Source organism: Rana temporaria, chromosome 2, assembly GCF_905171775.1.
Source record: "Rana temporaria chromosome 2, aRanTem1.1, whole genome shotgun sequence".
Classification (NCBI taxonomy): Eukaryota; Metazoa; Chordata; class Amphibia; order Anura; family Ranidae; genus Rana; species Rana temporaria.
The window spans coordinates 122262519-122279854 of record NC_053490.1 but is presented as its reverse complement, the minus strand read 5'-3'; the positions used below and the strand labels follow the sequence as shown (position 1 = coordinate 122279854).

Genomic DNA, 17336 nt, shown 5'->3' with positions numbered 1-17336 from the left:
CCTTCCTCCTGCTATATCATAGTCTTGGCCTATTTAATGAATATCTTCCGTCTGTGCTGGCCCAGCATCTTCAACCTTTCCCTCACCTCCCTACATAACTTTTTATGTCCAGCCAAGAGAAAAATGAAGGAGAATAATATAGAATTTAATTAGAGTGACATCTCCGAGTCTGCTGGAGCTGCAGATATTATGTCCAATATGGCCGCACCCAACAGTATTCTTAGAACTTTTGGATGTCTGCACAAGGGAAGTTTTTATAGGTTAATAACATGCATACATTAGATATGCTGTATATATAATCTTATGGGAAAGTTGTTGTTGAAAATGAATAGTGTGTTGGCTGGCTCCTACAGTAGAAGTGAGGATAAGGGAAGAACTTCCCACCAAGACCCAACTGGGAAACAAAACTTGCAAGATTATTTTTAATTTACGGTCTGTTAATTACTGTATTTGTTGTCTGTTTAGGAGCGCAGGTTGCACATGTACGTGGTATATTGTCAAAACAAGCCCAAGTCTGAGCACATTGTGTCCGAGTATATCGATACCTACTTTGAGGTGAGGAACAAAGTCCACATTATTTATTGTCATTGCATGTCATGGTAACATTTAGGGAACTGAATGCAAAACTTTTTTTGATAGTCACCAGAACTTTTGTGCCCATTGGAAGATATTCACTCTTTGTGTCACTTTACTTTTGGTGATAATGATCCCTAGGACAAATAGAGAGGTTGAATCTCCCTAACAGGGACACCAACAGCAATTGAAACCTCACAGATATTGTAATACTTCACCATTCTATTTAAACATGTTGCCTTCAGTTATACTTTAGGGTTCATAATTGAGTATTAACATATGGGTACTATAGCGTACACTCATGCAAGGTCCATTTGCCCACATGGGGATGCACTGGTGTTCTGTGCTTCCCTGGGCAGGCAGTCTCATTCTTGTCAAGCGGCTGCACGGACACAGATGCAGCTCCAATTTGACAGTAATGCATGTGCATGGCCCTGAATTCACACTGCCTACATTTTGGGCCGTGCCCCTTCATGGATGTCAAATTGGGAGCAGCGGCTGTGTCCAAGCAGCCACTGCATCCCAATTAAAGTGAATGGGACTACCTGCATGGGGATGAGTGGAACACCTGTGTATCCCTGTAGGAGCAAACATGGCCCTCACGCAGTATTGTGTAGTACGCCCATGTGGGTGGGACTTTACTGTAAATAAGTAAAACACTTTACAAATGTATTACTTGCCTTTATTTAATTGTTGTGGTTTTCCTCCTACTATACTACCTAATGACATTACTTTTATATATTAGATTTGTTTTCCAAAGTGATTAAATTGATGTCTGTGAAGGTTCACATTTATCCAGGTCATGGCTAGTAATAGTTGCATTAAATTGGACTTTTTCTGTAATGTTGAAGACATTTTGTAGTTTAAGATATTTCTAGTGCCAACTAGTTAACAACCCCACTCTTAACTTTTTCTTTATTTTAATAATTTGCCCTTTCTGTTTATTGTTTTTTGGACAAAAACAGAATTTTAGGGAGAATTGCCACAAAAAAATAGAGAAACATAGACAAAATATACCGCTACCTGTAGATAAACCAGCGTATGTAATAGGCATTGGATTTACTAGTGCATAAAGGCTAATAAACTCTTTGTGTCACCAATCACATCTTTTCTTTCTGACCATGCTCCTGCAGGAGTTGAGGCAACAGCTGTCACATCGCCTGCAACTTAATGACCTACTTATTAAACCGGTGCAGAGGATCATGAAGTACCAGCTGCTGCTAAAGGTATGGGACACTTTAATCACTCACCAACAGTTTGCAAAATGTAATTACCTAACTGTAGCATATTTTGAGTTGTGATTACAGTGTTTAGGAGCATCCAAAGCCTGGAGTTGGGTGTGAATTAAGCATAGATTTTTATAGATTAACCACTAAAGGAACTTAAGCTGGCCATACATGGATCCATTTCTGTTTTGTTTTTTTCAATAAGCCAGCAGACTGAACAAAAAAAAAACGGAACTAATTCCCCCAACCACACATTTGAGGTGGATTCGGGAATCCTCCTCACCGTCAGAATACACTGATCTTGGTCTTGATATTGGCTGCAGTGCTGATTGAAATAAAGTTTTCCAGCAGGCCCATTTGTGAGCAGTTGATTAATAGATCGACTGCTCTTGAACAGGATCGACCATAGATGGATCAAAATGTATCCAGTCCCTACTGAATTCTGAATTTTGATCCATCATTTGTGGATCCTGCTCGAGAGCCCCATCTAGGGCCAGCTTTAGTGCAACTACTCTCTAAGGCCTCGTACACACGGCCGAGGATCTCGTCGGACGAAACACATCGTTTGCCTCGTCGAGTTCCTTGTTAAGCTTGTCGAGGAACTCGAGAAGCTTGCTTTGTGTACACATGGTCAAGACAAAATCTCCTCGTTCTCAAACGCGGTGAAGTACAACACATACAGTTGCAGGGGAAGTTCGATTCCACTTGCACAACTCTTGGGGCTGCTTTTGCTAATCTCATGAGTTTTATTCTGAGCAAGCGCGGGTTCCTTAGCATACACACGCTCGAGTTTCTCGTCGAAAACCAGCCCGACGAGGAACTCGACGAGCAAATTGAGACTCCCGTTGAGGAAAAAAAGAACTTGCTCTCTTTTTTGCTCGTCGAGTTCCTCGATGAAAAATGTACACATGACCGGTTTCCTCGGCAAAAAAGGAGAAACCGGTCGTGTGTACAAGGCCTAATACATTTTTGGAGATAACATATTCGCCACACAGAATGTTTTCAGTTCTGACTAGTAGGCCTGTATTGTGAGAAGGTGCAGAAAAGCATAACCATGAGGTAGAACTGTAAAACAGGAAGCAGAGCTTGCTTATTTAAAGAGGAGCTCCAGTCTCTCCCTAAAAAATTGAAAGTCAGCAGCTACAAATACCGTAGCTGCTGACTTTTAATATAAGGACACTTACCTATCCAGGGATCATGTAATGTCCTCACCCTAGACGATTGGGCTTCGGGTGCAGGTGTCGGAATCTTAGGGAAGGGAAATCCTATTGTGGTTTCCTACTGTGCATGCACAAGGCGCCTTGCGTTTTGTGGATGGTCCTGCAGTATTTTAGGACCTGTGATGTGTCCCAGAAGGCTGCTGGGGGAAGGAGAGGGGGGGGAAGCAAACTTCTGCACAGATTGCTGTGGTGATCTGACTGGAAGATGGAGCGGGTACCTGGCAAAACCAGATACCTGCTCCCCCTCAAAAAGTGCCAAATGTGGCAGTGGGGGGGATGTAAACAATTGGGACTTCCACTTTTGGGTAAGGTTCCTCTTTAAGTTATAAATAGAGCTGAGTTTAGCAGTGCTAGGACAGATACTCATATTTATTTCAAGGTGTTCTCTTTTACAGAATATGTATGTACAGAGTATCTAAAAACTAATTTGGGTGGAGGTTTAAAATGCAGTAGCAAATCATTTATACTAAATATACATTCATTTTTCATTTTTTATCCTTTTTCAGGACTTTCTTAAGTATTACAGTAAAGCCGGACAAGATACAACAGAACTGGAGGTTGGTAAAACTCCTTGATGATATAGCATATTCAGGTTAAGGCATATCAGAGAAATTACAGTATGTTATTACAGACCATGGTTTGCTTTTAAAAAAATAAAAAATAATTGTTTTAAATAATTTAATGAAAAATTATCCCTGGACCACACTATTTTTTATGTGCAAAGACATACATTTGAAATCTGGGTGTACACATTTTTGTTTGAAGTGATGTGTGAGGGTAGCACAGTGGTGTAGTAGGTAGCGCTTTCACCTAGCAGTAAAAGGGTCGCTGGTTCGAATCCCGACAACGACACCATCTGCCTGGAGTTTGCATGTTCTCCTGTGCCTGCGTGGGTTTCCTCCGGTTTCCTCCCACACTTCAAAGACATGCTGGTAGGTTAATTGGATCTTGTCCAAATTGGCCCAGTATATCTGTATATGTATACAAATTTGTGTCCCAAGCGCGTTGAGAACCTACGGGGTCCTGCAAAAAGCACCTTGAGGTGATTCAGTTCACATTTGTAGCGCTATACAAGTTATTCATTCATTGATAGATCGAGTGGGTTGGGTTAAAATTTACATGGGTTTTTATTGCTGCCAATATCATGGCTGGAGAGATTCACCCTCTCTAGTTATCTTGGTGACCACCATAACATGACAAATGTGATGGTAAATCCAAAATGTTATTGCTGTCACAGGAACAAGAATAGAGTGGAAATCTTCTGATGGGGACACCTATTCTGGTTTCAACTAAGTTGGGTTTTACTGGTTTTAGAAAATCAACAAGATTTAATGGAAGCACCGACTCACAACTTCAAAAATACTCAAGATAATTGCAAGATATGGGTCAGCTGCACAGCTTTGTAAACTATACCCTCTTACCTGGAGGTTATGTTAACCTCTTCATAATGTTTTTTTTTTTTTTGATGCATCAAATTCCCACTGGAATGAGACCTTGTTTCTACTTCTGCTCAACCCCTCCCTTTTTCTTTCTTTCTTTCTCCTGTGTACACCCTAACCATTCCCCAAACCCTTAGCCAGAGTTTGGGTATGTTTATACAGTAAGTGTGAACAATTACTGTACCTACTCTCCCTTTGCTTGTATGTTCTCAATGGTGTAGCATCAGGGGTCACAATTGCGACCCCACCCGTGCAGCCCCATTTCATAGTCGGTTTTACACCTGGACAGGAGGGGTGGGTGGTGGGGCAGTATATACATGAACCGATCCCCTCTATTTTCCTCTTGCAGCAACTGAATGCCAGCTTCCCCTCCTCTCCCTCCCGATGGCATTTAGCAGCTGCAGGAGGAAAATGGAGGGGATTGATTCCTGTATATGTCGCCCTACCACCCACCCCTCCTGTCCAGGTTACTCTTTTTGTGGCTGTCCTGGCTCCCTGTGTGCTTCCTGGTCTTCCCCCACAGTGCTGCTGGCTTTCCTCCTCTCCTCTCCCTCTGGCTGCTACAGGCGATCTTCAGGATGGAGAGCAGGGAAGGCGCAGGTAAATAGGTAATTTTCTGGCCTCTTCCTTTTCTGAAAGAACACAGTGTTCATTTGTAACTGAAGCATAGTAAACTAGTAACTGTGTTTGCTATGCTTGTGAATGAACAGGAAGCTCTGTACAGAGCTGTTTCTGTTTATTCATTCTGTGCAGCTGAGGCAGAGAGTGAGGACTGTATCATCAGTCTCCTTTCTCTGTCTCAAAAGTTAGGCCCCTTTCACATGGGGCGAATCAGTAATGATCCGCCCCGTGAACCTCCGCTTGCTCAGCGGGGATTGCTCCGTTGATAGCCGCTGAGCTGGCGGATGACAGGGCGGTCCCCGCACACTGTGCGGGGACCGCCCTGTATGGGGGGATCGGATGAACACGGACCGTCTGTCCGTGTTCACCCGATCCGCCAGACGGATGGAAAAGTAGGTTTTTCCTCTGTCACACTTTGGCGGGTCGGATGTCAGCGGGCATGTCATCGCTGACATCCGCGGCTCCGTACAGGAGCACGGAACGCCCGTTCAGGTCTGCCTAAAAAACTGGCTGGCGGACCTGAACGGGCCACCCATGTGAAAGAGCGCTAAGACTTCAGGAGTCTGTTTAGACCCCCGATATTTCACCAAAGCCCTAAACAGGCCTGCTAAAAAAAATATTTAAAAAATAAAATTTTAAAAAATAAAATACATTTTTTAAAAATAATACAAAAATAAAAAACTACTGACAATGTCCACTACTTTACTGACACAACCCACCTCTCTACATGTCTGTCTGGCTGCGCTCTAGTATTTACTGCAAGCTTTAAATTCTCCAGTGCCCAATCATTTCTTTCATGTGTTACTTGTGAAAGTTCAGGGCCACAGGATTAGGAAATTAACACTTTACCACTATATTACATTATTTGTGATTTATAGAGCTGTGCGAATACAAAGACTTGTAGTTATTGGAGGAGAGAGTACAATACAGATGGCCTGAGGAGGCAAATAATTTGAGTCTAGCTGAGAATCAAGGCAGCCTGTGTTATGGGCAATGTGATCTCGCATAAGCAGCCATAACCCTCCACTACATGGGGATTTATTGGATTTCACAGCACATAAAGCAATAGTTGCAGTATTCAATAGCATTAGTAACAAATATGACTCACATAGTTCTCAAAATAAAAGCCAAAGTATAATCGCTGCTGCTAAATGTAACAAAATCACAGATCACCTTGTTTTATTAAACAAGTTACAAGTACCATTTAAGGTCAAATTTCACACACCAGGGAGAAAGCGTAGTTACAGACAGAAGAACAGGAAGTGAGCATTTCTTAGAAGAAATAAGAACATTTAAAAGCAAAATGGAAAGATGAGGTAAGTGAAGGAGGACTGCACTGAGGTAAAGGAAGCTATTTAGGGGAAAAAAAATTCCTTTACAACCCATTTAACCCTCCTGGCGGTATTCCCGAGCCCAAAATCGGTAACCCCGAGTCACGCTCGGGGTAGCTATGCAGAGCCTGCAGCACGCGCTGGCTTACCTTGTTCCTGGATCCAGCGATGCCGCTGCGCTGTGTAAGTGAGCGGGACCTCACTTGATTCACACAGTGTCGTCCTGTGCCGCCGATCTCCGTTCCCTGCGACGTTACGACGCACGGGGGGGGGGGGGAGATCGGCGCCAAATTCAAAAAGGTAAACAAACACTATACATACAGTATACTGTAATCTTATAGATTACAGTACTGTTTGTAAAAAATACACCCCCCCCCTTGTCCCTAGTGGTCTGCCCAGTGTCCTACATGTACTTTTATATAATAAAAACGGTTCTTTCTCCCTGCAAACTGTATATTGTCCATAGCAACCAAAAGTGTCCCTTTATGTCAAAAATGGTTTTAGATCAGCTAGAAAACAGCGATAATAAATTATAATCACTTGCAGAATTGTGCGATAGCGATTTGTGGGGAAATTCGTCATAAAAAAAAAAAAATGACAGCGACAATTCTGCAACTGAGCAAATTTAAGTGATTTTGAGTTGATTACGTTATTGAATAATTTTTATTAGAATTATATTATTATTTGTTATAATTATTTATAATTATTTATTATATTATAATTTATAATTTTGTTTTTAAAAAAATGTCATACCCGGGATGCCTATTAGTCTCTTGTTTGGTCAGATTTAAGTGAGTTATTCCTAAGAATTACAGGCCTACAGTATAAAACGCCAAATTTCCTTGCAAATAATGGTACCGCTTTCAGCATCTTTTTTCTGAAAGAATCATACCGCCAGGGAGGTTAAGGAATTTGTTTTCCCTTGGTGCATTATTTTAGGCTATAACATTATAATACTCAGATCTGTTGCACTAATTCCTTGTCCAGACTATATATAGGCACCCTAAGCTGTAAACATGTTTTCAGATTATGGTGATAATGGGAGTGAAAATATTATTCAATAGGACATGCATTTGTTGAAATATACATTTTTAAGCGTTTTTGGTATAGAACAAAATCCCTCTGAATCTATGTGCCTGTACAGTCATGCTTTGTGTTGGTGTTTACAGAAAGCTGTGGAAGTGATGTGCTTTGTCCCCAAACGATGCAATGACATGATGAACCTTGGCCGACTACAAGGGTTTGAGGTATGTATTTCTTTCCCATAAAATATAAGGTATGAAGGGCATAGATAGGACAAAAAAATATATATTTTGATGGCTGAAATCTCTCTCTTGGAAATCTGAAAATAATTTGTGGCAAGCTGGCCAAAGTTAAAGCAGCCCTTAGATAAATCTTTTTTTTTTCTCTCAACTAGTGGGATCAACAAAAAAAAATACTCGCTTGTGGATGTGGGAATCCTCCCCGCTGGGCTTTGTATTCTGGCAGCAGAGAGACTTCCCTGTTCCAGAATACACTGATTAGGGCTACCATCTATAGCTGGCGCTGCTGAGCAAATTGAGATAATCCAACATGGCATTTATACAGAAGCCAACCAGTAGATCAACTTCTGTACATACCTCAATGCCCATACATAGATCAAAATCCGCCCAGTCCCTGCTGAACAGCTGAATTTCGATCCAAGTATGGCCGGCTTAAGTATGCAATTATTATCATTCCTGGAGTTCAGTTTTAAAGCAGAGGTCCGCTCACCCCACCAAAAAATTTAAGTCAGCAGCTACAAATACTGCAGCTGCTAACTTTAATATAGGGACACTTACCTGTCCTGGGAGCCTGTGATATAAGGCTTCAGATCGGCTGTCGGGTGCAGCTGGGAAGGGAACCCGGCAGTGAAGCCTTCCAGGTTTACAGCGCATTCCCTACTGCGCATGCGCAAAGTGCGCTGCGCTTTCTAATTGGCCTGGCGGTTGAGGAGGGGGGGTGTGTGCTTCGCCGTGGCACTGTTTACCAGAACTGGGGAAGGGGACCTGTCAAAAACAGGTCCCCGTTCCCCCCACCCCCCTGAATGGTGCTAAATGTGGCACCGGATGGGGGGGAGGAGACGGATAAGTGGAAGTTCCACTTTTGGGTGAAACTCCGCCTTTAATAAGGTATTTGTAATTCACTGAACGCAACTGACACATGTAACATACCCTTCACATCTGGGCTGCTTTTTTTCCTCCAAATTTATTGAAAACGTATTCTTTCAAGTCCACAGTTCACGTAACCCAGGCTTTTCTGTTGTTTATCTTGGTCATCTTCTGTCTGCTGCTTCCACTTCCACCATCCACAGCAGCTACTTGCTGATAAGGCATGTCCAGAATTACAGTAGAGGACATGGTTCTCTTATGTAATCCAAGATATGCACGTTTATAGAGAATAACCACTTGTTTATTGCTATATGCACTAAATGAGAGTTACTCGCTATAGTAAAATCAACTTATTGCTTTATTCTGTTATAAAAGAGAGATGCCTGAATACATAAATGTAATACTGACCTTATAATCACACACATAGGTTGGACTTGATGGACTCTTTTTTCAACCTCACCTACTATGTAACATAGTAGATAAGGTTCATTGGTTCATTAACTATGGGTTAATTTACTAAAGTCTGAGAGAGCAAAATCTGGCACAGCTGTGCATAGAAACCAATCAGCTTCAAGGTTTTATTGTCAAAGCTTGAAGTTAGAAGCTGATTGGCTACCATGCACAGCTGCACCATATTCTGAGTGCACCAATCTTAGTAAATCTCCACCTGACAAACCATACTCCTCAGACACATTTCACAAACAATGGGCTTACTTACAAAGCGAAGCTTTGTTAGAAAAACATACCAGGAACATACTAAGAGGCCAATGAGAAATTTGCCAGTAACATGGCTATACTTGTCAGTTTAAACAACTCATAATCCTGAAAGTGAAAAACCTGATATCTGCTCTTAAGTTCATAGGCTTACACACCTACTGTGGCCTTTTTGGGGAGTTCTCACACTGCTTGTAAAAAAAATGTAATCATTTTTTTATGACACAGGGTTTGTTAATACCCAGGCAGGGACAGACAAAAATCCCTAGGTAGACAAAAAAATAAATAAAGCCAGAGGCTGCAGTCCACAATTAGTATTCCCGATTGGCTCCCAATCCTGCTTCTCTCACCCCAAGAAGCTAATTTAAAGATATAATATTGAATAAATGACTTATTAATGTTTTTTTTTTTCTATCTCTCAAAACTTAAAAAATGTAGCCGCTTTTAGCAAATGTGTTTGTTTTATGTTTAGGGAAAGATCACAGCTCAGGGGAAGCTTCTCCAGCAAGACACATTTATGGTGATGGAACAAGAGTGCACTTTTCTGACCCGGGGTAAAGAACGTAGGGTCTTCCTCTTTGAGCAGCTCGTCATCTTTAGTGAACCCATTGACAGGAAGAAGGGTTTCTCATTGCCTGGGTACATCTTTAAAAACAGCATCAAGGTGAGTGTTGGGCTTCGCTCTGCAGTCAAAATTGCCTTTAATTTGTAATATAATTCTACCAATGTAAGATTATCTAAAAACTGCAGAAAATTATACAATACAATGCTGTCATTGTTTAAAAATAACAAACATGTCATACTTACCTGCTCTGTGCAGTTGGTTTTGCACAGAGCAGTCCAAATCCTCTTCTTCTCAGGTCCCTAGCTAGCGCTCCTGGCCCCTCCCTCCTGCCAAAGCCCCCACAGCAAGCAGCTTGCTATGGGGACACCCGAGCCAAGCCAATGCTCTGTGTGTCCATTCATTGATTGTCAGCAGCTGGAGCCAATGGTGCCTGCTGCTGTGTCTCAGCCAATCAGGAGAGAGAGTCCCAGACAGCCGAGGCTTTTGTGCTGGATCGAGATGAGTTTTTTTTTTATCACAATGTATTAAGAAAAAAAAACTTCTGCTTTTAGAACCACTTTAACTTACTACATGATTAACTACTTAAGACCCGGACCAATATGCAGGTAAAGAACCAGGCCCCTTTTTGCGATTCGGCACTGCGTCGCTTTAGCTGACAATTGCGCGGTTGTGCGACGTGGCTCCCAAACAAAATTGGCGTCCTTTTTTCCCCACAAATAGAGCTTTCTTTTGGTGGTATTTGATCACCTCTGCGGTTTTTATTTTTTGCGCTATAAACAAAAATAGAGCGACAATTTTGAAAAAAATGCAATTTTTTACTTTTTGCTATAATAAATATCCCCCAAAAATATATAAAAAAAATAATTTTTTTTCCTCAGTTTAGGCCGATACGTATTCTTCTACCTATTTTAGGTAAAAAAAAATCGCAATAAGTGTTTATCGATTGGTTTGCGCAAAATGTATAGCGTTTACAAAATAGGGGATAGTTTTATTGCATTTTTATTAAAAAAAAAAATTTCACTACTAATGGCGGCGATCAGCATTTTTTTTCGTGACTGCGTCATTATGGCGGACACATCGGACAATTTTGACACATTTTTGGGACCATTGTTTACTGTGAAAATGGCAATTGCAGTTTGGGAGTTAACCACTAGGGGGCGCTGAAAGGGTTAAGTGTGACCTCATATGTGTTTCTAACTGTAGGGGGCGGGGCTGGACGTGTGACATCATTGATCGCCTTTCCCTATATCAGGGAACAGACGATCAATGACAGCGCCACTGTGAAGAACGGGGAAGGTGTGTTTACACACACCTCTCCCCGTTCTTCAGCTCATGTGACCGATCGCGGGACTCCGGCGATGATCGGGTCCCGCGGCCGCGGTCACGACCCACGGCTGGGGATTTAACAATCACGTACAGGTACGTGATTGTGCCCAGCCATGCCATTCTGCCGACGTATATCGGCGTTAGGCGGTCCTTAAGTGGTTAAGCAAATTGTTCTCTTATGCTTTTTCAGATCATTGGTTCTGTCCACATTTTACCTTTGGGAATTTCAAAGACAAATCCTCTTGAGTAAATACAGTTAGTAAAAATAGGAATTGATTGAAAATAATTAAATTTATTTTTAAAATGCTAATATAACTACCTGAGATCTGTTTCATTTTATCCTCCCACATACCTTGCAGATATCAGACTGATGCCCTGTACACACGATCGGTTCATCCAATGAAAACGGTCTGATGGATTTTTTCATCAGATATCCGATGAAGCTGACTCATCAGTCTTGCCTACACACCATCAGTTAAAAAACCGATCGTGTCAGAACGCGGTGACGTAAAACACAATGACGTGCTGAGAAAAATGAAGTTCAATGCTTCCGAGCATGCGTCGACTTGATTCTGAGCATGCGTTGATTTTTAACCGATAGATTTCCCCACAAACGATCGTTTTTTTCTATCGTTTTTTTAACCATCAGATAATTTTAAAACAGGTTCTAAGTTTTTTCACCGATGGGAAAAAAACTGATGGGGCCCACACACGATCGGTTCGTCTGATGAAAACGGTCCATTTTCATCAGACGAACCGATCGTGTGTACGCGGCATTAGAGTGGTAACGTTCTTCCTGGAACATTCCCATTCATGTTGTCTAATGCACCCAGTTGTAAGCGTTGATTGTCTGTTTCCCAATTGTACCGTGGTTCAATCCTGCCTGTGGGACTTAGCGCATCCCAAACACTCATTAGATCATCAATTGCGAGAATCTATAAGGTTGCAATATGAAGGTGTCTCCAGGTAATCCATCCAGCAGGCCCAAGTTTGTGTGAATGTAGACATCTCTCCATTTTTGCTAAGTAAGCCACCCTCTGGAGCCACTCACCCATAGAAGGAGCTTAGTTTGTTTTCCAATGTACTGGAACACAGAGTCTGGCCCCGTTAATCATGTTAATCACTACTGATTTATGGTAAAGACAGGTAAAAATTGTAGAACATGTAAAAGGAATTGTGCTGATGTAAACTTCTGGGAAAGGGTAGAGACCTCCACTGCTTTGAATCGCAGGACATGTTCACCAGATGTGGAGTAATGTGTCTTCTTCCAAGCCACAGCGCCAACAGCAGTCCGATTGATGGGGATATTTTCTGCAGGACCATGGGCATTTTGTACCAAAGAGACTTGATCTTGATCTCGTTTTCTTTTACAGAAACATTGTGGGGAGCCTTTCTGTATGTAGTTGTTAATAGTCTCCCAATCCTCCTATATCTGGGCCATACCTAATTCCCTTTTCTAGGCCACACAATCTATGCCTGACTTGTGTGGCTACTCACCAAACTTAAAAAGGTATCTTGATTAGAACAAGTGTCTCTGAGGTGTTTTCCTTGCCCATAAAGTATCAAAAGATGTCATTGGGCAGTTTGCTTTCCCTATGAAATACCCAATTTGAATTTATGGCCAGAAAGAGAAGAGTTACTGACTTTCGGCCCATGTGCAGAGCTTCTCGCCCAACAGCATGCTGTAAAACTACCAGCTGATCAGCACCTCATCTTCGCTTGCAGCCAATGGCAGAACACAATATCACCCCGGGGCTATCACTATACTAACATTTTATAGTTCGTACAGTGACCGCCTCTTTTTTTTTTTCCTTGGGTTGAGCGGAAAAAAACTGCCTATGTGTTCCAGGCTTAAAGGGGTTGTAAGGGTTAAAATTTTTTTTTTTTACAAACATACCGTACTTACCTCCACTGTGCAGTTAGTTTTGCACAGAGTGGCCCCGATCCTCGTCTTCTGTGGTCCCTCGGCGGCTTTCTCGGCTCCTCCCCTGGCTCCTCCCCGCAAGAGCTAATCCCCTTTTGGGAAGGGCTCTCCCAAGGGGGATAGCTTGGGGGTGCGCTTCCATGTTATACAGTGGCGGGCATAGCCGCCAAGTGTATTACTCGGCCCCGCCCCCCGGCATGCCACATCATTGATTTGATTGACAGCAGCGGGAGCTAATGGCTGCACTGCTATCAATCTCCATTGAAGAGCCGCCTCAAGCTGGGGGAAAGCATTGCGAGATTGCGCCCATGGAGTTTCGTGGCTCAGGTAACTAAAACGGGGGGGGGGGGGGGCTGGGGGGCCAGAGAGTGCAAGGTGTTTTTTCACCCTAATGCATAGGATGCATTAAGGTGAAAAAACACAAAGCTTTACAACCCCTTTAAAATGTGATATGATCTGTAATTTTAGGACTGGAGATCCCAGCAGACTGGAGGTTAGAAATTACCATCAAGTGAGGTAGTTTTCCTGTTGGACAGTGATAAATCTGTTTAACATCAGGAGAGTGGTCTGCCTGGCCCTTTTAGCAATTAATTTTCATCAGACCAGTTTAGGTGTTGTATGGGTTGGGGGGATTAGTGGGAGGTTTGTCTTCAAATATCCAAGATAGGCAGCTTCTTCAGTACATTGTATACTGTTGGCTTTGCAATACACAAAGTCCCAAAGAAAATGGGCACTTGCATCAGGCCTCGTACACACGACCGAGTTTCTCTGCAAAAAACAGCAAGAAACTTGCTGGGAGATATTTTTTTGCCGAGGAAACCGGTCGTGTGTACATTTTCGTCGAGGAAACTGTCGAGAAACTCGACGAGCCAAAAAGAGAGCAAGTTCTCTATTTTCTTGATGGGAATGGAGAAAATTGGCTTGTCGAGTTTCTCGATGGCTTCACAAGGAACTTGACGAGGAAAACGATGTGTTTCGCCCGTCGAGTTTCTCGGTCGTGTGTACGAGGCTTCATGCTTCCATCTCTTTTAGACGGTGACATGTGAAAATTAACTGGTCAGCCTGGTATCACCTCCTGGATTCCTATCTGTTTTAAATAATCCAACAGTGAGACAATTCCCAACTCTGCTCTCGTTCATCTGGGAGTTATGGATGTCCCTATCCTTCTTTAATTAGCAGAATCTTCTGTAGCATTCTTCACATTATAAAATATATACAAAATTTAGGCAATAGAGTGATATAAAAAGCTGCTCTAGGGTTTCACTCCCCAGTGCCTAGAGAGATTTAAACTGTAAATTTACCATTTTAGAGTTAAATAATAAGCTTATTGAGGTGTGTTGGTTTACGTGTAAATTTTCTACTGAATTCTCATGATTGATGATCCTTGAGGAAAACTCAAGCACCACTCTGAATGTGGCCTGGTGAAGACTGTTGTTGCCCCTCACAGAGACTAGCCTGGAGGTCTTTATTTATTGTTGTTGTCTGGGGCATGCTCAGTGATATCATCATAGTAGTGGCGATGATGCCATTGCCTGTGCTGCTGACCCTCTTGTAAGACAGCACATATTAAAATATGCTTATGTCAGGTAAAAAAAAAACATGATCTTGCAGTGTTTGGACCAAAAAACCAAAATATCACACTGCATCTTGTTTTATTCATCTCCTTTTTCTCTACAAGTCGTAGATGCAGGTGTGGACTTGTCTGTATCATTGAACCAATTTTGTAATTAGTACCAAGGCAATTAAGCCAAATAATTATCATCCCGTGTTGGTCAAACAATGCATTATCCGCCTACCGCTTCTCGGATCCGATTACTGCTGTGTGTCCTACTGTGCCAACAATATGCATCAGTGCTCTCCAGCGGTGCTGAATAAAAGACAGATTTTATTGATAATAAACAGGGAGATCTACAGTGTATTTTGTCCTGTATATTAGGATAATAATTACCAGTAAAATTACATACTGTGGTCTTTTGTTATATTATATACCCTTTTTGGTTATTGTGAGTTGTGGCAGTACCGGCATATAGAGATATATCATTCATTATAATCTGAGGGGTGTTGAAATAGCATACCGCTGGATAAAATTGCACTTTGTATTACAGTTGGTAGGTTGTCTGGTTCCCCCACAAGAAAGATGTTATCTAATAGCAGGTTATAGACCACAAATATTACAGAATTGAAAGCTTTCTTTCAAGCAGTGTATCCAGACAAAGACTTATAGGGTCACTAAAGGATTTTTTTTTTTAGCTAAATAGCTTCCTTTACCTTACTGCAGTCCTGGTTTCATGTCCTTATTGTTCGTTTTTGCTCTGATGTTGCTGTAATCCTTCTCTGTTCTGAACACTTCCTGGTTGTCTGTTTCCTGATGAAAAAAGTCATGGGAGCTTTCTCTCTGTGGTCACTAATCAAGGAGGTGTGATTACTGTGTGTCTAAAACCCCTCAACACCAATCAGTTTTGTTTTACAAACCATCACTGCCCTGTATTGGCTTTGTGTCTCTGTACATCACAACAGCATGCAAAAATGAAACTGAAACTGTAGGTACATTATATGATTGATTTTTATCTATTTTTAATCATTTTTAAAAGGAATCAGTTACTCTCTATACCCTGTAAACAGTCATTTCAGCAAAAAAAAATTCCTTTACAACTCCTTAATAATATTGGCATATTATATGGTTAGTCGGAGCAGACTTCCGTCAGCTCACAGAATGTGCTTTAAAGTGGAGCTATCATTAAATTCACATGTCACATAAATAAATAGGGCACATGTGTGCACTAACAAATCTCATTATTGAAGTATAACTAAAGGCAAAGTTTTTTTTTTAGTTTGGGACAGAGGGGATAGGGATTCGAAAACACATATTTGTTTTTTATTGTTGTCTGTGCCACTGTTAGGGAAGCCTCTATTAGTCCTGTTTACCATTATCATCACAATAAAAGAAAATCCCAAATTTTGGGTTGTCCCCAGAAAAGTATTAGAGGGGAAATCTTCCAATAGGGACACTATTTCTGGTGAATTTAGGGGCCCCAAGGGATTCCCTTAATTTGCAAGAATTACCTCTCTCCTCCTGTTTTGGATGTTTGGGATAGGAAGTGAAGGTAAATCTCCCCAATGGGACACAGATGGCAAAAAAAAACCTGACAAGGTACCATCCTTTACTTTATCCAGAAAAAGTTTTGCCTATGGTATTTTAAAGTGGTTGTTAGCCACTCTAACCTGTATAAACTATCAGCACTGCATCCTATTGTAGTATCCCCCTCTGTGTGTGATTTATAAAAATAAATGCTGCAAATACCCCATTTCAATGCCTAGATTGCGATCACATGACTGGCCAGCTTTCTCCTTTCCTCCTCTGAGGCCTCGTACACACGACTGAGAAACTCGACGGGCGAAACACATCGAGATCCTCGTCGAGTTCCTTGTTAGGCTTGTCGAGGAACTCGACAAGCTTGCTTTGCGTACACACTGTCAAGCCAAAATCTCCTCGTTCTCAAACGCGGTGACATACAACACTGGCTAAACTCTTGGGGCTGCTTTTGCTAATTTCATGTGTTTGCGTGTTAAATAAAAGTTTGGTAAGAGACGATTTGCACTTTTCAGTCTGTTACAGCTTTAAAAATGTGTTATCTCCATTACAAATGCTACTTTTACTCCCGTCTCATACTTTAATCTGAGCAAGCGCGGGTTTCTTAGCATACAGACGTCCGAGTTTCTCGTTGAAAACCAGCCCGACCAGGAACTCGACGAGCCAAATCAGACTCCCCTCGATAAAAAAGAGAACATGCTCTCTTTTTTGCTCGTCGAGATATTCTACAGTTTCCTCAACGAAAATGTACACACGACCGGTTTCTTCGGCAAAAAATTATCTCCCAGCAAGTTTCTTGCTGGTTTTTGCCGAGAAACTCGGTCAGGTGTACGAGGCCTGAGAGATGCAGCGGACAGGGACTGAGATTCCCCTGCTGATGTCAGTCTGGAAGGGGGGAGGAGGAGAGGTGGATAGAGCTGGTTGGTCCTGTGATCGCAATCTCGGCTTTTAAATTAGGTATTTATAGCATTTACAGTATATTTATAAATCATTCACAGAGGGGGACACTGCAATAGGAGGCAGTGCTGATCGTGTATGCAGGTTGGTGTTATGAGAGAAGCAGGAGGGGGGAGTGGCGGCTCACACACAGACAGAGAGGGGAGAGGGTAGGAGGACACAGGAGCAGAGAGGAGACTAGATAATAGGCTGCTGATGACGGAGGCACATAAACTGACCA

General features: G+C 42.0%; 1 protein-coding gene across 2 annotated transcripts in view; it reads left to right on the top strand.

The window, feature by feature from the left end:
- The window catches only part of ARHGEF25 (Rho guanine nucleotide exchange factor 25), a 439794-nt gene that overhangs the window by 404503 nt on the left and 17955 nt on the right, over positions 1-17336 (top strand). For both annotated transcript variants that reach the window (XM_040340892.1, XM_040340893.1), the window contains 5 exons: positions 466-555; positions 1707-1799; positions 3526-3576; positions 7580-7657; positions 9726-9917. In XM_040340892.1, coding sequence (XP_040196826.1) covers positions 466-555; positions 1707-1799; positions 3526-3576; positions 7580-7657; positions 9726-9917 — 504 coding nt within the window. The remainder of the gene's footprint in view (positions 1-465; positions 556-1706; positions 1800-3525; positions 3577-7579; positions 7658-9725; positions 9918-17336) is intronic.